Source organism: Falco biarmicus, chromosome 1 (genome assembly GCF_023638135.1).
Source record: "Falco biarmicus isolate bFalBia1 chromosome 1, bFalBia1.pri, whole genome shotgun sequence".
Classification (NCBI taxonomy): domain Eukaryota; kingdom Metazoa; phylum Chordata; class Aves; order Falconiformes; family Falconidae; genus Falco; species Falco biarmicus.
This window is the reverse complement of record NC_079288.1, coordinates 58,853,060-58,875,888: the sequence shown is the minus strand read 5'-3', so window position 1 is coordinate 58,875,888 and position 22,829 is coordinate 58,853,060. Positions and strand designations below refer to the sequence as shown.

Here is a 22,829-nt window from a genome sequence, read left to right as displayed (position 1 = left end):
GTGCCTCAGCCAGACATACCTATTTGTTTACACAGCACTGACTCCAATTTCAATCCCCCAATTTACACAACTATCGTTGTGGTGGAGTGCGTAAAAATGACACTTAAAATGAACAGCCAGTAAATAAAGCCAATCTACAGGACTCTAGAAAGCATACGGAAGCTTTCACCAGCTTCCTAGCTTAGTTAATAAAAAACAAATCTATATATTAGGCCCTTCAGAATAGAAACCACCTCTTCCTTATGTTTCTACAACGCCTATCAAAAGCAGACCCGCAACCAGTAATTGAAAGTGCCAGAAAAATCCCAACACAAATCGTGAGTTCTGCTTTTAAATGGTGTATTGGGAACCTTCTGTCCAGATGACAGCCTGCCACTGTGCAATTTTTGTAATTTATTTTTTATTTTTACACAACATGACCCTCAAAAAATTGTTGTTTAAGGCACTGTAATTTACACCTACAGATTAGCACTGCACTTAAGAAAAATCCCAACAAAACAGCTGCCTTCGGTGGCTACATTTACCAGAGTGAAAAGAGACTGCCACCCAGTGGACCACAACCATGTACATCAACTGCAAGCCGTGACGTTCAACACAGAATTGAAAAATTTATTTTTAAGGAAGTGCAGTTATTTTTAGGATTTTCCCCGTTAATATAATAATGTTTCAAATACATAAATTCACTTGTCATTCTGTTCTGCACCTGAAAAATACACATTTGCATGAAGGCACTGTACATATAAAGCTTTTCAGAATTACAAGAAAAAAATAATCTACCAAATCAAGCTTTCACCAGAGAAACTGTTACCTAGTGCAATTACTCAGTTCAGAGGTGGGTTATGTTCTAAAAGCAGCTTCTGCCATCCTTGGGAAGGTTTAATCAGAATTCACCTGTAATATGTCAATGCTGAATAGCATATACAGATACTTCTAACACCTCTCGAGGTTCGAAGTTCATTTGTATTTGTAAAATCCTTCTCCAGTCTTCTTGCCTAGCTTTTTTTCTTCTACCAGTTTATTCAGGAGTGGGCTGGGTGCAAAAAGAGGATTGTTGGGCTCTAATGAATGCCATCCTGGTGGAAGAAGAGAAGTGGATGAATTAGTTACAGTTCTGTTTATATGCAAAGACAGTATTTTCCTAAGGAGATGCATATCTCTATTAAGAGGTCAGAAAACTGAAGCAGGTCAGGAACTGATTTTAGACTCCCTGAGATGCTTCAGTACAGCTTTAGAAAACACAGATCAGTACTGATGATTGTGAGCAAATCTAGCAATTAGTCTTCAGGCATAGTCTACTCTGAACACCTTATAATCCCATGACCGAAGAGTTTTGATACTTTAAAAAAATATTAAGGAGCACTTCTAAAATATAGTTAAGTAAAAGGAAATAAAACAAAGGCTATGCTGAAAAGAAATTAAAGTGCAAAGAAATTCCAATTTGAATTTCTACCTGTGAAAGACACGGTCAGTTAGAACAGTGTAACACTACTCCACAGTACTGGCTAAAAGCAAAAGAGGTTTCATTGAAGAAGTCATTTTGAAAGTGACATTCTGTCTCATAGAGTTTTTAAGCTGCTCATTCCAAATAACAGAACCATCAACAATTATGTCTTTTTGTTATTGTACTGACTTTCATCCACTTATCAACTGAAGTGAAAGGGAGACATTCTACTTGGATCTTTTAAGGTATTTACTGGGTTTCCTATTAATTGAGAATGAAAACACGGCTAGCAGAAAAAGGAAAGGGAGGCTCAAAATTTGTTGCTTTTAAATCAGAATTCCTGCCCTCTAGTACATGTCTCTCTTCCCGCTGATTCTTTTTAGTTACATAAAGTTCCACTAATATTATTACTATTTTCCACTCAAACTTTATGAAGTCAGCAAAACCACCACTGCTCTGTCCCCACGTACATACAGTACAGGCATACAGTAGAAATGCTGTACTCATACAGCACTGAGCTGAATTCTTACTCCTTTCACTTCAACAGTTAAAAGGTTATGCTGTAAACATTCAGTTTACACTAATTAACAGTCAGATTTTCATTAGAACTTTCATCTACAATTTAGCTAAAAAGGGGGAAAGAAGAAGAAAATTAAGCATGCAGTACCATCTATAATGTATTTACTGGTATCCAACCCAACATAGTCCAGCAGTTCAAATGGACCCATGGGATAGCCAGCCCCAAGCTTCATAGCAACATCAATATCTTCCTTTGATGCATCTCCTAGAGAAAAGATTGACAGTTTGATGAACAGAGAAGATACCGCATCTACTTGGCACCACTTATAAATAATTAACAAGGTGTTATTTCACCCCGGTGCAGCTCTTCACAGAAATGTCTGCAAGAACCACAAAAACTGGAGTCAGCATACACAAGCTGAATCTCTCACAAGAAAAAAAAAAGCAAGCCCTGCAGGCCTGCTTTCCATTTTTCTAGCTTCCTCTTGCATTTCAATATAGATCACTATGCTATTGATGGAGCCACAGCTCTCAGTTTCAGCTTCATGAGATCAGCAGCAGCTTTTGAATGATGCACAGGACAGAGCTGCCCTTAGTCTACAACAGCCAGAAGGCAAATGGTACCCAGCTGATGGACAAGGCAGGCACTGGGAGTGGAGCAGTAGCAGCTGAGTAACATGCTTAGTTACAGCAGCTTTCACTAAAGGATATCCATCAGCATCAGAGATGGCAGATAGGAGTGACATGAAAAGGCTCCGCAGGTGCAGTTAAATTTGTGAATTCCTGATTTTTTAAAAAAAATAATGAACATTATCAGAAATTTGTTACTTCTGCTTCAGCCTGTGCCTATAAAAATACAAATCTTGCATTACCACATTGTCACAGTTAATGTTCACCTCATTCTTTTGCTGGGAATACATATTTTTATACTGTCATGAAAGCAGATGCACCACTACTGCTTATTTTTAATACTTATTTTGAGAAAGGTAGTGCATTTCTTTGCAGATCCTATAAAAAGGATGAAATTATACAAACCCCAGAGATACCTGTTAAGTAACCTCCATGCTCAATGTGTACAGCATTCAGAATGTCCAAAAACTTGGCACACATAGCCTATGTGATTCATACACCTAAGATCAGAGAATCTTAGAAATAAATTTTTAAAATCTCTTGTAAAGGCAACAACTTCCATGAAAGATCTGTATGAAGTAATATTTTTTATATAATTCCTTTTACTCTTTAAAAAAATAATTTTTTTTAAAATCATATTTTATTTCTCAGAAATGAACTGGGAAAATCAGCCTTACTTAATTCTAACAATTTCAGTTCCCCAGATTCAAACACATGTAAATCCTCAACTCATTTGAAGTTGATACAGATGCACATATTTCTTTTATCAACAGATTCGTCCCACTTCCTCAAGCTTGGGACTTGGCCACCTGACAGTACAGAGTTGCATTACAATGAAAAATACTAAAAGGGCAAACAAGGATTCATACTGCTAGGGACCCCTAGTTCATACTAGTCTTCCAGTATCACGCAGACTTCCACAGAAACCCGATTGACTGCTGGGGTTTTTTTCCACTAAAAATAGGGTAGTACAGACCACCATACATTAATATTTAATAATTAATATGCCCCTGTTTAAATCCGTGTTAATACACTAAAGGTATTTTGCCTATGCAAAAGCACCCATTTAACTCAAGGACATTTTGCATAAAGACAGACTCAAGGACTGACCCAATAAAATGGTATTTCAGTGCCTGGGGTTGCCAGGAAAGAGATGCAATTTCATACTAATGCGGATGACAATCTGGCTCAAGTGTCTCAAAGAATATGACAAAATTTTAACGTGATTCAATGGAAAATATGAATCAGAAGACAGGCTTTCAAAACATTAACCAGCTTTTTAAATAGATTTCATTAGAGTAAAAAAATCATAGATTAACCTAAAGTTTGGAAATATCATACTCTTGAACAAAACGCAAACAGAAATAAAGATTAAATCAAGCTATTGTTTTGCTTAGGCAGAAAACAGCCAATTTTAACAACCGCAGGTGACTGCCGCCTTCTACATTTAATTAAAAGTTCTATTGTCTCCTGAAATATGCATGATGACACATATCACTTAACAAAGGCACCTTTTACACACAGTGGAACACCCATACACTTTATTTAAAATTGTGACTTTTTCTAAGAGAATAATGCCCCCTTGCATCCATGCCTTTGCCTTTCAAGTCACTAAATTTGCTCTTTTCTCCCTTTGAGATGTAATTAGGTACATCTGTTGATAGATAAACAAGTAATGTTGGTTTATATTTTTTTCTAGAGATCAAACCATCCCTTCCATGTGCTATAAAAGAGATTTTTTAATATTTAAAGCATATTTGCTGGAGTCCTGATAATGGAGTGCTTTCATCTGTAAAAAAACAGTGATTTGAAAAACAAAATGTTTCAAATGACATTCTTAGTAGCATGGAGCTATGAGCAGAGCACTTGAAATAAAAGCAATTATACTCTGTAATTTCCTCTTTATCTACTACATTATTGGCTTGTTGCCTTTTCACAACAATTGTTAATTTGAAAAACGTAGCGGTTCTTTGGGAATTTGTGATTATTTCTATCTACTCTCAGTATCAACGTAAAAGAAAACAGCAGTGAGATGGGAGTTCCTAAAGAACCTATGTCTAAAAAGAGGACATAGAAGAGAAACAGGAGGTTTTATGGGGCAATAGTTGAGCCTGAATCACTTGTATGCCAGTATCATAGTATGACACAGAGCATTATACTACTTACCTCAGCTGAAAATTGGTGTTTTATTTCACAAGCCCAATATAAGGGAACTCAGGAGAATTTTGCTAATAGTCCCATTACGGGATTTTCAACCCCTTTCATTAACATCTCTTGGGATGGAGAGAGGGAGGTTCCCAATTATTTGGCAGAGGATATTTTTACAATGGCACTGCACTCACCTTGTCATCTCCAAACCAAAAACATTTTCCACCACCAGACATTTCCCACACAATTAACTAGTACCTTCCAACTCTGCATACATTTCAAAGTGAAGACAAGGTCTTTCCAACTACACACATTGGCTCATATTTGATGTTCAATATTCACTTCCAGCCTTTAAGGTCGGAAAGTTCTGTGGAAATCCCAAGGCTTTTCTGAAGGGATATAACATTTAGCAGTGTTATACGTCAACATTTCCTGAAGTCAATATCCCAACAAGTACCTCTCTCAAAAAGTCGAACAGCTTCCATCATATATGGCACCAAGAGACGGTTTACAATAAACCCTGGAGTATCCTATGAGAAGAAAAATAGGTATTCTAAATAAACATACTTTACCAGTACTACTCAAATGCTACAGGACAAACTAAGTGAAGACACTGAATCATCCATTTCTGGTACTCTGTAAACTGTATTTTTCATCTGATTTATTTGCCAGGTATTAAAACACATAAGATGAATTTCACAAACAAGGAATGGTGCACAAACGTTCATTATGACCAAGAACAATAAGACCGCTCCAAGCCCACTCAATCTTAAAAAAATTTAATGTGGTCAGCTGACAAATGCCTTTAGCGTAATTCTGCTGATACAATTTCCTGAAGGACATGAGACAAGCAGCTCTTCCCTAACAGTTTTTTTTCTGTGTTCAGTATTAGAAACATTTTTGGCTAACTACTCACTGGTATCATGGTTTAACGCCAGCCTGCATACTACACAGCCACTCACTCACTCCCCCAAATACCCTCAGAGAGATGGGGAAAAGAATTGGGGAAAGAGGTAAAGCTTGAGGGTTGAGGTGAGAACAATTTAATAATTGAAATAAAATGAGAAGAAAAATAATAACAACAGGGAGAGAGAAGGGAAGAGGAATAAAATCAAACAGGAAGGGAAAAAACCCCAAGTGATGCACAATAGAATTGCTCACTGATGCCCAGCCAGGCCCTGAGCAGAAAATCGGTAGGCTCCACCCAAGTCCCCCTGGTTTAGATACTGAGCATGACAGTTTTATGGTATGGAACATCCCTTTGGCTAGTTCGGGTCAACTCTCCTGGCTGCGTCCCCTCCCAACTTCATGTGTCCCTCCAGCCCTCTGGCTGGCAGGGCCTAAGAAATGGAGAAGTCCTTCACTTAGTATAAACATTACTTGGCAACAACTAAAAACATCAGTGTGCTATCAACATTGTTCTCATACTAAATCCAAAACACAGCACTGCACCAGCTTCTATCCCAGCTGAAATCAGGACAACTGGTAAGCCATGCTTTTGAAAGTCAGGATCACTTCAATAGCAAACACCAATATTATCAACGAAAAGATAAAGATACATCCTGTCAGAAGAAGATAAACTGAAACAGAACTTCTTTTACACAAACTTTAATCAGAATCAAAAATACAAAGAGAAAGAGCTTTGCAAATACAGTATTATTTTGTATACTACTACTGTTGCTTATGTTTATTGTTCATTCCATTTTATCTCAGTATTTAATGCAGAGAATTCCAAGCAACTTTTCTTCTACAAAGTGGAATTAAAAAAAAAAAGGAGGGACGGGGTGGGAGGTTCAGTCATGGAGACTGCATTATGCTCTACCCAAGCTAATTTATAACAATAATTCATCATACACTCTGCATATTACATACTACAAAACCGTGACAGAACCAGAAAAAAGTCAACCAAGGCCTCAGAGCAATTTAGCAGAACAGACAGAATATGAGTCCAGCATTCAGACACTGAATTACTGGCAACTACCAGATTGCAGGGCCTTCTTTTTATGACCAAGTATCTCCTGGGGGCTGTAAAACTCAAGGCCATAGCTTGCATAAAGTTATCCAGACCACAACTTAGACTAATTTGGAAAAAGTGTGCTTAGAAAGTAGGGTGTCTCTCTAGAGAAAAAAACCAAAGCGGCAAAGCAATGAAGATTAATGTGGGTCTAGCTACCACAGTCTCAAGAAAAACTTGCAATGAGCACACACCATGAAGGATTCTTGCAACTGCCTTATAGTACAAGAGGTAGCAGTCTTGTCTCTAGCACAGCTAAAGATGAGCTCCTGCTTAAGCTCTCCAGTCCAGGCTTCTGCAGGACTGGAAAAGAAAAACCAAAAATTGTAAACTCTGATACTTATGTGTTTTGCTGCTCTAGAGAAGATGTCTAGAGTCACTCTACTTTGAGGAATTTGTGGTAAATGTGGGTGCTTTCTTTGTCAAAATGCTTTTAATAGGGAAGAGAAACTGGACAAAAAGCACCCTGGAAGTTCTTGAAGTACTCTTTCACCTACTAAAACCTACCATCTTAAAATTAACAGGTTTGAAGAACAGACCTTCTGAACACTATACAATCAAAACGCACTCACCTTACAACTGACAGGACTCTTTCCTACTGCTTTACTGAAATCCACAAGTGATTCAAAGGTCTTTTGACTGGTCATTGGAGTCTTGATGACCTGGGCAGAGGGAAGGTAGGGAGAGCGTAAGCACGTTTATGATCAGAATGTCTCTCATTTCCCAGTACAGCAACGAATAAACTATAATCTGGAACACCATTCCAGAAATTCAAAAAACACTTGTTTTGCAAAAAATAATTTCAGTGGATATATTTGTAACAGAAACAAAAATCTGTTTTAAAGATAGATACAGCATTTTGCACATTTGTAAAGTACGTGTTTCTTCAAGACGCTTTCCCACTCAGGCAGTATGGATGTAAAAGGGACCATCCTTTGGAATCACATTTAGAGAATACAGTATAACTAAACAACTTTAAAACCTTCATAGTCTCTGTTGCCTTGGAAAACACCATGGCATCACTCTAGAGAACCGTATTAACAGACATAGTTCCTGATATAAAGGGTTGTAATACCTACCATGTGCCCAATGTAAACACAACACAGACATTTAATTCTAAAGAAAATTTAAAATCTATCTCGAAAATCTGTAACAGCTTCGTAGCTTTTGAGTAGTATATTTCCATGGTGATTTTCTTCACAACTGAGTCTTTTGTTACATGTATTTTCTATACTTCATTGCAGTTCAGATGCATTGTCATTTATTAGAAACCTACCCCCACCCCCCCAAGAAAAAAAAAAAAAAAGAAAAGAAGAAAAATAGACTTGCAGAAGCTCAGCTGGTGGTGATACTTGTATTGAAACTGACCTCTATGTGCAGTAACTGAAAACTGATATACATAAGCAGTTAAGACTGACCTCCTCGTTCATACTATTAAGTCACACAGAAATTTCCCCCCATCATAATAATCGATGTAAGGCCAACACAAAAAAACCACTGCTCAGGCTGAGGAAAAGGCTTGTTTCTCAGCAGAAAAAATAGTGTTCTTTGATATTGGATAAAAATATCTGAGATACTTACATAAGACTGCAACAGTTTCAAGAATGAGTTTTTAATATACATTTCAGAATTCTGAAACATTACCACAAGCCTTTTTGATAATTAGAGAAGGAAATTCCCTCAAAGCTATGTGCTTCTGAGCCTGACATCAACAATCTATGAAAAGAGCAGATAAGACTCAAAGGCACTGCAGATTTGTGACCCATAAAGGACAGTCTCAATGGCAGATGACTGGCAATTTCAGTGAGATATCTCATACTTTTGGCAATTCTCTTGATTTTCCCAATTATTTTGAATGGAAACATCTGTTTTACATAGAAAATGTTGTGCTACAGTGACTGTCAATGCCAGCCCTGATTTACAGCATAGATCTGAAACAAAAGCAAAGCTTTAAGAAGTGTGTTTATTTACTAATATTTCCACCTTTCAGGATCATAGAATCATAGCATCATTTAGCTTGGAAATAGCTTTGAGATCATCAAGTACAACCACTAACCCAGGACTACCAAGTCCATCACTAAAACATGTCCCTAAGCACCACATCTACACAATTTTTAAACATCTCCAGGGATGGTGATTCCACCACCTCCCTGTGCAGCCTGTTCCAATGCTCGACCACCCCTTCTAGGAAGAAATTTTTCCTAATATCCAATCTAAATCTCCCCTGGCGTAACTTGGAGACTGTTTCCTCTTGTCCCAGATAACAAGCGACAGAATGAGACCTATCCCCACCCGCCTACAACCTCCTTTCAGATGGCTGTAGAGAGCAGTAAGATTCCCCCACCCCAAGTCTCCTCTTCTCCAGACTAAACACCCCCAGTTCCCTCAGCTGCTCCTCGTAAGTCTTGTTCTCCAGACCCTTCAGCAGCTTCATCGCCCTTCTCTGGACACGCTGCAGCACCTCTACATCCCTCTTGCCGTGAGGGGCCCAAAAGTGAACACAGGATTCAAGGTGCAGCCTCACCAGTGCCGACTACAAAGGTACAATCACTTCCCCTATCCTGCTGGCCACCCTGTTTTGGATACAAGCCAGGATGCTGTTGGCCTCCTTGGCCACCTGGGCACACTGCTGGCTCATGTTCAGCCGGCTGTCAGCCAGCACCCCCAGGTCCTTTTCCCCCAGGCAGCTTTCCAGCCGCTCTGCCCCAGGCCCAAGCCTGTAGCGCTGTGTGGGGTTGGTGTGACCCAAGTGCAGGACCCGGCACTTCTCCTCATTGAACCTCATACAACTGGCCTCGGCCCACTAAAAGCACAGCTTCTGTGGTTTATTCTTCAAATAGTACTCATCAACTGCAATGGCTCTGGGGAAGGACATTCATAAGTCAGGTGAAGAAACCCACAAATTAAAAAGACTAACCACAGCAATCAGACAGGGAATGTTCTGTTTTGTTTTTTAGAAATAATAGATACTTGTAGTATTTTTCAAATCTCACAGAGGCATAGCTTAGATTTCTAAAGACTATGATTTGTTTCAGCCTTGAGATAAGGCATAAAACATTTCATCCACAGAAATAAATTACTGCCAACAAGTGGTTCTTAGCACAGAAATCACTAAAGCCTATGTTAGCCTAAGGAATTATGCTGAAGTTTTCTGTTATCTCTGACAACACCTATAAAATTCCTCCCTCCTCTTCTTACATTTTGCCAGAGCATTTAGTCACAATATACAGGATGCAATATTAAACTAAAAAAATAAAAAATCCACATGGGTACAGAGGTTAGTGAGAGAGAATTTGCAAGTGTCCAAGTTTGCATCAGTCAACCATGTTCTGAATCAAAAAACCCAAAAGATTCAAATATTTAAAAAGGGGAGGAAGACAATGATACATTCAAAGACAGAGAGCAAGCAATTGCAGAATATATATTTTACTGGGAAACAAGCAAAAAATCTAAAGTGAACCTCAGGATTCAAGAGGCAGGCACAACATATTTGAAGTGCTTGTCACCAAAGCAATACCAGAACTAATCACTCATGGGACAGAGGAAAAAGTTTGAAAGCATTTACAGGTACAAAGTACGTGAAATTTTGAGGAAGAATGGCCAAAATGCAAAGTTTATTTTCATTATTCAAAAGTTTATAAGTTCTAGCTTATCAAGGTCAGCCATAACAAGGGAAGGTGAGAAAAAAAAAAAAGAGAAGAGAGACCTGTCATTTTTCCTGCAATGTGACCTTTACTTTGGAGGCTCAGATAAACCCTTGTATCAGATTACTTCTTATTCTGCTCTGCACTGCAGCATTACTATAAACCACGTGACATAGCCAAAGAGAGTGCGTTTAGAAAAGATGTCTGAAGAGTTAAGTAAAAACTTGTTTATACTTCCTTAAAGGCTGGGAAATACTGTAATACTTCCAAACAAATAATCTGCAACACTGAAACAAACATTGAAACAACTGTGACTTTTTTTCAAAAGTCACAAGGCAGTAAAATTTCATCTCACATCATTTTCTATTGATTTCTACACTGGTAACAATCAAATTCTTCTGTCAGTCATTAGATGATTTTGTTTAAGCTGTCGGTAGTTCTTATTAACGAGCTTGCCTGCATGCCTGAAATGATCACTATAAACAGCACCTCTGTTGGCAGTTTGGTGGAAGCTTCAGAGCCTAGTGACCAAAGGAGTTACCTCTGACTCTTCAACCCGCCCCTCAACAGAGATTGCACCACCCTCTTGTCACTAGAGGCAGCTTATTCTGTATCAGAAAAGCAAACTGAGATCTACTCTTTCATCTAATCGAATTCTCAGCGATGACAACTGTGCTGTTGTGCTACAGTGCTTATTATTGTGATAAGACACTTACCTCCACAAGCTTCATCATAGGCACAGGATTGAAGAAATGGAGACCACCAAATCGGTCCTGCCTGGTGGTTGAGTTAGCCAACTGCGTGATTTGCAAGGACGAAGTGTTGCTTGCAAATATCGTATGCCTGGGAAAAAAGAAACATATTGATTACATAAATGACAGCTATTTTTCTGACAGTAGGAGACTGGTGCACTAAATGTAAATAGATACCCATTGGCTAACCATCCACAGAGTTCTCAGAAACATCCCTGCAGGTTATCACGGTACTTTTGCTGAGGTGTAAATGCAGCAATGATGAAATAACCACTGGAAGGGCTGTATGAGTTTCTGACCCTGTAGGCAGTCAGTATGTTGAATACTTACATTAGGTGATGGAAAAAAAAGACTCTGTAAGTAGAAAATCTGCGTAAACTCTCCAAGACTATTCCAGGTAATTCCTTCAGCAATCCTGGAAACCTAACAGTATTTTGCATTGTTAATCATTTACACATCTATGGAAACCCAATCATTTGCCACATCAAAAATACACTTTGAAGCCTTAATAAAAATTTGCAATCTTTTTTTTTTTTTTTTAATAACGATCAATGGTGATAAGCAAACCTATCAAAGACCAAAGAGCTGATGGAATAACCAAAGAAAAGATAAAAACTGCCATGCATAGAAAATTGCAAAGGACACACAAAATCACAAGAATTTTAAGACATATATGAAGTCCTTTTCCAGACATAAACTAGATTTACTAATCACAATTCATAATGATTTGGTTGTGGGTCTTTTTTCCAGAAATATCTCAAAACCTCAACAGCCCTGCTGTACTGACATCACACTGAAAACTTACAGAAACGGCTTTTTCTTCAAACCACAAAAATCAGAAACTGAATTAGAGATTAAGCCCTATCTTCCATTCTGTGCTGTATCCTGCTGACTTTTCAAAAAGTTATCCCACTGAACTCATCAAATGTTAATCTAGATAGATATTTTGCTTACATTTAGCTAAGACATCACTAAGCTTTGCAACAGAGCTTTCAGAAGAGTTATGTTCAAGTCATGGGGATATCTTATAGTGGCATTAAAACATTTGGGGATAAAAGACCCCACACTGATTTCCATTTTTTATTACGCTTTCTCAGTTTTTCACAATTTGTTATGGAGAAAGAAATAAAAAAATCATTAAAATTCCTATTTACATTTCTTACACACATTATTTTATTTTCCCACCAAAAAGTGGGCCTTATATTGTTCTGAGGTGAGGTACTAAAAAAAGTATTCTACATTTCATAGCTTTGACTCTGGAAGGACAATGCATACAAAAGACACTTATCTTCACCGAAAATCTGCCACTGTATACAAAGAATTCAAATAGCCACATAAAAAATAAGCACATTGATTTGTGAGATGTAAACATTGCTAGGTTTATATCTGTTCTGAGATTTTATCTCAGCATCACTTCTGTGGGTGAATACTGTAGCCTCACACAACATAAAGCCTCGGGGAAAAAAAAGCATTAAATTTGTATTGTGTACAAGGGCATTTTATTTACATTTACTGCTCTGACCAATCAATTGATTTAAATTGAGTTTAAAATAGAATTTATATGCCTCTGTGACTTAGAATTACATAATCCATGCTTCAGGTGACAGCAGAGTTGGAAGCTTTTGAAAGCAACAGTACTAGCGAAGCCCTAGTGATGGTTTTCCAGGCAACGATGTGCTTTCCCTTAGAGCCATCTAGTGGGTCAGGAGAAGACATTAAAACCGGAGCCCAAACCGAACTGACTCCTCTGTTCAGCTCTATCGCACCATGAATGCTGAAGAACACTCTTTTTGTAACAGTTGTGTAACACACTGGTTCTAACATAGTGGACAGCTGAAGACCACCGGCCAGTTCCTAGCCAAGTTTCCACATCTAAAGATAAATCCAAGAGATATTGACAGGCACTCCTATCACCCAGAAACAAACAGAAAGCAAGCAGGCAAGGGCTCTTAGAAGTGGATTCCCAAAAATTCTTTTCTCATGTTCATTATGATCCTCTTTGGAAAAGTGCTGCAGTGTTTAAACGCTTAAAAGCCACAAAGAATGTGGGGATATTCTACAAAAACCCTAGCCTGACCTTTTCAAAATGGCAACGTGAGACTGATTCAAGTTAAGAAAACTAACACAAAACTGAAGAGTGGGTAGCAGCGCTTTATCACCTGCTCTGAAGATGACCATGTAACACAGTAATGATTACCATATTAGAAAGATGAGTATAAAACTGAGAGGAATATAACAGACACAAGCATTTTGCAAAGCTCTAAGGTAATGAACCAGTACGCTCTCGACTGATGGCATCCAAGAAACAGCACTCACCATCTCACCTGGACAGTTACCCACATGAGGAATACCCTGAGTTCCCAGTGCTCTCTGAGGCTGCCAGACTCTCTTGGCTCATTACATTTTCTCTTAAAACTTTACAGAAACTCACCCCACACCCCCAAATAAAACTTCTCTCAATAAAGAACAGCTTTCTCACTCCCCTCCATTTACAGATCCACTTTCAGAGGAATTACAGTTCTTTTATAGATAAAAAGGAAGAGGAATTAAGTTCATTATATTTTGTGGGTTTAATGCAATGCTTCTACTTGTGTGCTGTCCCCAGACTTATCTTCATGGAAGAGGTCATCATAGCACAAAAATGGGAGATGAACATGTAGCTGTTGCAGCTGAGGAAACATGAGACATGGGATACAGTACAAAAGAAGAAAAATGCAAGGTTTCACAGAGCTTATGTTCCAAAAGCATAATTTGTTACCTTGTCTGAGAAACTATAATACAGAGCCGCTTTAGTTTTGATCAGCTATCAGCTAACCCCACAGCACGTCCCGAGACTTGAATTAAGACAAGCCCTCCCTCCTGAGAAGCCTGGTCTTTCGTGATCTCTGCCTGTAACATACACCTCACAGTGCCATCAACATCCAAGGCCCCACAGAAGCAAAGCTTCTCCCAAGACTCAAAGCTATCTTTAAACAGATCTTGCTTTTGTTACCAATCAATCACAAGTCCAGCACCCCCATAAAGGTGATGCATCAGTTAGTCCATATATTAGTTTTAGAATTTTAGCAAAGGCTATAGGATGCCTGCACTGACAGGGAGAGCTTTCCATTCCACTGCAGTGCCACGCAGGATGAATAAAGCTTCCTTCTAATGCACAGAAAAACACCCACTAGTCTTCTCTGCTCTTTCCCCATGCTAGTCACTATCTGCAACTCTATACTCCTCAGGCAATTACAAGTTACTCTGTATATCTAATAGCTACTACTTTAAACACTTGGCTACTAAGTTTCACTATTTTACTTGATTGTCCTTTTCATCCAGACTTTCCACGCTGCAGCCCATGCTCCTCAGCATTCACTTCCCTTTTCTTTATCCTACATGTAAGATTAACACGTATGTTTATAATTCTTTATCATAAATGTAATTTTTCTTTATCCTTTTCTTTATCCTACACGTAAGATAAACATGTATGTTTATAATTTCCAATTCTCCTCTTAAAAAAGAAGACTTCTTATCTAATGTCATTTTTCCCAACCCTGTAAAATCATGCCTTTTCCTACAGGAAGGAGCATATCTGAACAACTCCCAGTATCTTTTAACACTCTGTAATGTACAATTCAACGTTTCAAGGCAGCTATGCTTATAAACACCTCAGTCTCACAAAAAAAAGCCTCAGATATTCCAAAAATGTATATTATTAAGTAAGGCTCCAAGTCCCTGTGCCCACTTTTCCTTCTGACTAGTTCTATACAGTTCACCATTTAGTACACTCTAATTTGCTCATCAGCTTTCTCTGCTGAATATGGACAAAGACTCGGGCAACCAATGGTTTCTTTTCACAGAAAAAGTACAATCTAATCATGACAAGGTACCCTGATAATTGCTGAAGGCAGCTAATTACTTTTGTCTGTCAGACTAAGGTAATGGCAAGTTATCCTGTGCTCGGTGCACAGCTGTTTGTTGTCATCTATTATTTTCAGAAGTACCAGGTAGTTTTGATTACCGACCATATGAGACAGCCCCAAAATCTCCCCAGGCTGAAGTCAACTAATGACAACATCTTCTCTCCCTTGACAGACTCAGGCTGCAGCTTGCCTAGTTCTTTAGTTAGACAGTCTAGAAACCTCCTAGCCAATACCCCCAGACTTAGCTGTACTAGTTACCACCTCAACCTGCAAGCAGTCAAGGTCTTGGGAGCCTGAGTCATCTACTACAAGGATCAAGCTTCTGAGATGGCATGCTGAGCTTAACAGCATTTTTGGGTTTGGATACAATCCAACAGCAACTGCCAACAGTTATTAAATGTAGTTCCAAAGACAGTTCCAGGGACTGTAAGTAACTGAGTGCATGTTAACGAGTCATTTACACTTTTATCTCACACACAATAACTAGCAATGAACTATTTCCAAACTCTTGTAATACAAAGTAAACTTAGTTCACTTAAGCCGCTGTTGAGCTGACTGTGACTTACAGCTAAGAGGCTGGGACTTCTCAAAACTTGTTCATGCCAGGTGCACTGAAGACAAATATTTTATCATCCCAACTCTGTATGAAAATATGGGAACATGTACATTAACTATACCCTGTGTGTATCAGTGCAAGCTTATTCTACTGTTGCACACTTACATCTGGATTTAGATTTGCACTTGCAGATGGACAAACTTTATGACTAAACATACCAGGAACCACATCAAATGAAGCAATGCAACAAGTAAATAAACTTGGTGAACACATCTGAAAGTGTATGAAACATATGCACCTAGCACAACTATTCCATACTACAAGACAGTCCAAAGTTGGCCTAAGGGAGAAAAAATCCTGTTGTTAAAAAAAGCAGCTAAGGAAATACAGAACTAACAGTGTAACAATAAAAGTAGAAGATACAAAGGTCTAAGTTTCAAAGTGTAACAGGAAAAATATACATACTCTGGAGCAAACTTATCCAGCCTCTTGAAGAGTTCATTTTTAATTTTCTCATTCTCCACAATGGCTTCTATCACCAGATCCGTGCTGTGGACCACTGCTACTGCATCTGTGCTTGTTGTGAGGTTCTTCAACGTCTTCTCAATGAACTCGGCACCAGCCTGAAACATTTCCAAGAAGCTGCAATGTCTATTTACAGTGATTTAATTTATTTTTACATTAAAATCTCCTTATGTGCTCTGAAGTGTTTTTGAGCCCTCAGAAATTCAGGCAATCTGCCACATTTGCAAATGAGTGAGAAAGGTCTACTAAGCACGTGCAGATACCATGCTTTCACTGACAAAATTTTTCTACCCAATCAAATCTGCTTTGGAGCAAATAGGAGACCTTTGAATTCATTCTTTCAGGAAGAGTATTTGCTTTAGTCCAACCTTCAGCATAAGAGCCTTAGTGAACAACTAAGTCAACGAGTAGTTTCTGAGACAACCTGGACCTGCCTTCCATAAAGAGGAACTTTTCCAATTTCAAACCTTTCCATTGTTTTTATTCAGCAGTTATCTGGTTTCACTCCTACGAACAGGTATGCACTAGTTTGTGAATACTTCAGGAAATGAAATGGCCTACACTCACTATAGCCTCAGTACAAATGTGGGGAAAAAGCACTCTTGTTTTCTGCCTAGTAAATCTGCCAATCACTGACATAGTTTGTGAGGACAGAAATCAAACAGAACTGCAAGACTTTGAACCAAGGGTAAATGGAGATGTAGTACAGGTAAAAACATACCTGCATGCCAGAATATAACGTATTATATATAAAATACAAGCATCATGTGGACAATTTTCTTTTGGATTAAAAGACCCCATAATTATGCATGTAAGATATTGTTATCCTGGAATTATTATAATTTTTCTTCTGTACTCCCTCATGCAGATAAGCCCTTTTCCATTTCCTTTGTCTGCTGCATCACTCATGCTGATAATCACCAATACCAGCGTATATTACACATGTAGTAAGTGTAAAAAGAATTGAATCTGCTGTGGCATTTAGAGAAACAAGCATAGCAACAATTAACTCTTAGGATATAAACTTAGATGCATCAGCTGCTCCAGAGTGACTTGCTGTTTGTAAGTATTACTTAGTAGCATAAATACAAAGTATCTCATACATCTAATTCACGTTACCCCAGGGTAGTTAAACTTGCACTCTTTATTTCCTTTGCTACAACCCTGTGCCCAGGTCTTGGGGCAGGGGGAAGATTCCTTGCTAAGGTATTAAGATAATTTTTTTGCTTTGCTTTTGAACAAAATTGGTGCATTCCCATGTAAGCGCTCAAGACAGCTTGCTATTAAGTTAGGATGAATACTTTTGCACCATTTCACATTTAGCATCTGTTCTAAAAGGCCATCAAGTTGTTTTAAATCTTCATCTCAAGGCTGAAGCCTACAAAGGAAAGAAATCATGGTAAGACATCTTCCAACCTCCCTGAATCAAAAAAAGAAAATCCAAGTTCTTCAGCACACAGTAAAAAGTTTTCTTTTTACATGCCTTTTAACATGCTCTATAATGCATAACTGTAAACAATACCAGAACTTCAGTACAGTAATCTTTATTCTCTTAAGTTTTCCTAGAGGAATAAAGAAGATGTCAACCTCAGGCTTATCTGCAAACTTCTTCTTTGTCACTCTCTTCAAACTCTCTTCAATTCCTCTTGTAGACTTTTTAAGGATTTCATCTGACTGGTCTACTAACACCACAGTGTGACCACTAGATGCTGCAACCTGGAAGTTTTAAAAAAAACAAAACAGAATCAACATGAATATCATAAAACAACCAACCATATCAGTTTTTGTTGAGGCAGACAATACACTAGGCAATGAATTAGAAAAAGAGAGCTAAAGAACACTGAATAGAGGCTTGTGCACTTTACTAGAAAAATCACAAAAACCTGCAGACAGTTTGGGTGGAGGGGAAAGGATAAAGGTCTCAAACAACTTGAGTGAAAAGGAAGAACAAATCCATTTTTCCCCTGTGCTGTCTGCAGAATGCTACCTGCACCTGGAGGCTGCTGAATTCTGTGGCTATGGCTAAAGAACAAATGGCTGCCTCAAAAAGAGCAATTGGCTTAGCTGTGATCCTTGGATCTTGTAAGGAAAAAGGGCTGTGGAGACCAAAACGGGAATGCTGGCAGGGTGAGCAGGTGGCATAAGGGATGGCTAACCCTGGGTTCCCCAGACACAGCACAGCACAACTCTGCTGTTAGGCCATGAGCACATCCCTGCAACAACAGGAAGGTGACAGTGAAGCTGGGAGTAGCAGTGAAACGTTGGCTGCTCCAGGACACTGCACACACCTGAATGGCCCACTTATGTATGGCTCCTTACAATGTACCCAGTACAAACACTGGCTCAGCTACAGACAGCACTGTTGGTTTGGTTTTTTGGTCAGTATTTGATCAACTTCAAAAATACAATGTCACTTTCTCACATTGCAACAGCCTGTTAAAAATCAGCTTTTGATTATTTTTTACTTCACTGTTCATTAATTTATGTTTCTCTTGCTAGTTAGCAACAACCTATCTTCATTTTCAGAATTCTTGAACTACTATATTGAGTTGTGATGTAATAATTGTGGAAAACAGATGTTAAAACATGGTTGCACCAATGGTTTTAAAGTCACACAACTCAGGAGCTTCACTTCTGCAAACTTTTACATACAACCTTGCACCTGGACACTAAAGTTCCTCCTGCGCCCACAAGACCTAATCTAACAGAGACAGCTGAAATGAAAAATAGAGACATCTCCTGAAGAAAAGCATGGTGCTGTTCTCATGTAAGCTGCCTCACTCATCCAGCAAATAAAGAAATGCGAGACTGTCTCTGGGCAGCAGCAGTATAGCTTTAACAAGGTGTCAGTCTGCAGCTGGACATTTATTTATCCATCTTTTTTTTATTATTATTTTCACTAAGGCCATTTCATAAAAACAACTGAATCATACAATGCAAGCTTGGACTTGCATTCCCAATCTGTTGCTGTTAATTTGCAATGGTAAAGCAAGACCCTCTACTCTTCAGAAGAAAAAAATCGATACCAAGCACATGTGTAACAGATGCTTCACTGATTACCCATTTATGATTACACCATCACTGACCAGGTGGCAAAAAATCCTAGAAAAATTAGTATTTCCCTTTTCCCACCTCATTTTTACCATATTTACAGGGACAGGAAAGAAAAAAAATGGCAATAGGTCATACTATCTCCTTGCAATTCAAACACATGGTTGCTCAGACTCTACTATCCAACAATCTTAAGAATACTAAATAAGAAACACAAGAATACTGGAGAGTCAGATAATGCTTTTCTCATACAGAAGTGCTTTCCACATGGCAGAATCAGAAATTATGTATGGCTCTAGGCCATACATTTTAGCAGAGGTTAGCTTCTCCTGACAGTATGAGAAAGCACAGGAAAAGGAGAGAGAATTTCTTAAGTGTTCTAAAAGGGAGGACAAGCTTTATTAATAGGGTACAGAGGAGACCCCACTCAGTGTTGTGATCAACTTTGAGATAATTTTGGACTGATAAATCGGAGGCAGATGGTCAGCAAAACCATCCTTGGTCCTTAACAGTGGTGGAAGAATGCAACCCATGTTACTGCCAAATACCAGACATGTCTCTCTTGACAAGCTGCTGTCTGAAAACGTGCGGTCTAAAAGAATATGCAGATCAGTTCTTTCCCTGCAGAAGTATAACCTTTGCATAGTGTGCACCTTCCTCAAATATGTGAACAACTTTCTTCAAAGTTGTTCTTTGATAGTGCCTTCCATGGAAACCTCAAGCTGTAGTATCAAGGTACAGAGGAGTGGTTTTACCAGACAAGTTAATAAAAAACTAGCTAGTTCCTTGGGAAAAAGAGTATCTCCTGTATTCCTCCTGCTAGAGATTTGCCAGGAGTGTGAGGAATCTTCAGTTCTGAGAAGAAAACCCATTCATTTATTAAAATGGAGAATTGCCATTTACAAACTCCAACCTCACCGTCAGTTTCTGCTTTCGGATGCCTGCATACTGCAATTACTCTTCATGAAGTTTGTGAACTACCTTGGTATCTTCAGCAGCAGGCTCTTCCTGTGATTTAAATAAATATCTAAATCTTAAATCACTAACAGAGCTATTCAATATTCTGTCCCAAAGCTATCAAGTTAAAGATGAACTTGAAAGCCAAAGGCCTGAGATTAAACACTGGGAAGATAAGTCCTATTTAAATATTAACCACTTCATGATTCTGCAGATGACTGACAGCTGAACGGTCATTTTAGCTGCTGCGTTATACTTTAACAACTTGCAGAACGTCACTTGGTCTGCTCCCTTGGCAAGTTAGAAGAAAAAGCTTCTTTCTCAGACCAGTGTTTTCCTGGTTTATGAATAGCCCACACATTGCCTTAAGAACCACCTTGAACGACTTACAACGTTGGCCTCGGTTGTTCCTGCCCAACCCGTCCGACCTGAAGGCGGCCCGTGTGGATTAGCAAGAGAACAACGAGTTTGGAAGCTGAGCGGCGGGGCGCAGCAGCGCTTCCTGCTCCTCTACAACGCAGCCAGCGCCCGCCGAGGCCCCGCCACGGCGGCGGAGGGGCGCGCCCCCCCCTCCCCCCCGAGCTGCCGCGGAGGCCCCGGCGCTGCCCCCGCCCCGCCCGGCCCGGCCCGGCCCGCCGCGGCCCTCAGGCGCTGCCCAGCGCTCGCCCCCCCGGCTGCTCCTCACGCAACCGGCGGGCCGCAACGCACAGCGCACGGTAACCTGAACGCACACAACGGCGTCTTCGGAGAAGCTTGTGGGTTTTTTTTGTAACGTAGCTCCCGCCCCGCAGCTCGGAGAGCGTACCCGAGCGGCGGCCCGCCCCGCGGGGGCTGGCCAGGCCGTGAGGCGCCCCCGGGGAGCCGGCGCGGAGGCCGCCCGGGGCGCCCCGCCCGCGCCCCCCGCCCAGGGCAGCGCGCAGCGCCAAGGCGCAGCCGGCCCGCAGCGGAAAGCGAGGCGGGCCGGGGGCGTGAGGGGGGCCGGCTGGAGCCGGGGCTGCTCCTGGCGCCTCAGGCCGGGAAGGGCACGAAGGGCGGCCCCTGCCGGCGCGGCCCGACCCCCGCCTCAGGCGACCGGCCCCGGCGGAGAGGCTGAAGGGACCCTCCCTCCCGCCGCACGCGCCCGGTAACGGCCGCCATGGCGCCACCGCCCCCTGACCCCGCCGCGCTGCCGGGCCGGGCTCACCTGGGCGATGCCGGCGCCCATGAGGCCGCCGCCGATGACCGTCACGTGCTTGACGACCAGCTTCTTGGCGGCCGCCGTGGCGGCGGCGGCGGAGGCGGCGCGCACGAACTGGCGGGTGGCGAAGGCCATGGCGAAGGCGCGCGGCGGGGAGCGGGAGCGCGAGGGCGGCGGCGGGGCCGGGCCGGGCCGGGCGGAGCGGGGCCGGGCCGGGCGGGGCGGGGCGGGGCCGCGCTCCGCCCCGGGGTCCGCCCCCGCCGCGCGCCGCCGGTGCTCCGCCCTCGCTGCTGCTCGCCCCTCAGAGGAGCCGGGGCAGTGCGGCGGCCCCGCCAGGCTGGCAGCACCGCGGGCTGGCGCCTGGCTGCTCTCACGGCCGCCCTTGGCGGCGGCGGTCACCGCACGGCCCGCCCCGTTTCTGCCGCCGCAGCTTGTTTTCTCCGCCCCAGAAGCGCTCCGTGAGCCGAGTGCTTCCAAAGTAGAAGGGGTTTTCATTTTCAGGCTGGCACAAACTATGAAACACACAAATAAACAAACGAAATAAAATCCTTCCTTTATAAACGCTAACGGCTGAACCACACCAGGTGCAAAGCGCAATAATTTTCCATGCAATTCCTCCTCTCCCGCCAGGACGCCCAGCACCTCCAGCCGCCAAGCAGGGCAGTTATGGCATGTTCCACCTGGGACACCATCGGGGGTGAACGTTAAGCAACCTCCTAATGTAGAGGATTCTCCTTTTGGAGTCTGAAGAAAACGAGTATCCTCGTATCTCTGCACTTTGTACCAGAAGCACAATGCAAAATATCCCCCCGCCCCTCACGCAGCCTTATCTGACAGCCGGACTTACTCAGGAGCACTAAGTGGCTGCTGGAAACGGCTTTACCCAAAGACTCAGTTACTGGGAGTTACTATTCCTTGTGTACACAAATGACAGCTGAGTGGGTAATTAAATTCCCTAAAAAAAATACTGCTGTGCCGAGTCACCTGCAGCCTAACTCCAGTGACATGAGAAAATACAGCATCACTGTATTTTATATATATTATAACCTAAAACTGTGCAGGCAGGTGTTGCATAGATAACATGAACCACCACCAGGCAGGCAGGAGCCTCACTGGCTTCGAGAGAAGGTCTGGGGCTGAGCCGCTCAGCACTTCAGAAGGGACAGTTCGTATGGATGTAGGTGAGCTCCACAAGGATGTCGATCAGTAGCCTTCTGACAAGGACATGCTAATTGCTAAAAGAAAAACTACTGAAGTGATAAGACTCAAGGACACTAGGATAAAATTGTGGTAGTGGGAGATCACACCTCCTACTCAAATGCCCCCCCCTTCCCCCCAAGAGAGTGAATGCCCCGCTCTGGGAGCATGCCCAGTAAATTTAAAATGAACTGTACCTTTACATTGAAGCGAGAAAGCAACTAACCAATAATAAGTGGGTGTAGACTTTAGGCAGAACTAACCAACTTCACTGTATAAATACCTATTGTGAGTACAACTAAGTGTGCAAGTT

The 22,829-nt window shown here is 41.1% G+C and overlaps 1 protein-coding gene across 1 annotated transcript; it reads right to left on the bottom strand.

Annotated features, from left to right (window-relative positions):
• Positions 1–583: 583 nt before the first annotated feature.
• On the bottom strand, positions 584–21,500 carry HADH (hydroxyacyl-CoA dehydrogenase). The gene is made up of 8 exons (XM_056335457.1): positions 21,326–21,500; positions 17,722–17,850; positions 16,075–16,232; positions 11,113–11,239; positions 7,325–7,414; positions 5,196–5,268; positions 2,109–2,225; positions 584–1,073 (listed from the first exon to the last, which is right to left on the bottom strand). Exons 1-8 carry the CDS (start codon positions 21,452–21,454, stop codon positions 955–957), a joined length of 942 nt encoding a protein of 313 aa, XP_056191432.1. The 5' UTR covers positions 21,455–21,500; the 3' UTR covers positions 584–954.
• Positions 21,501–22,829: the final 1,329 nt, after the last annotated feature.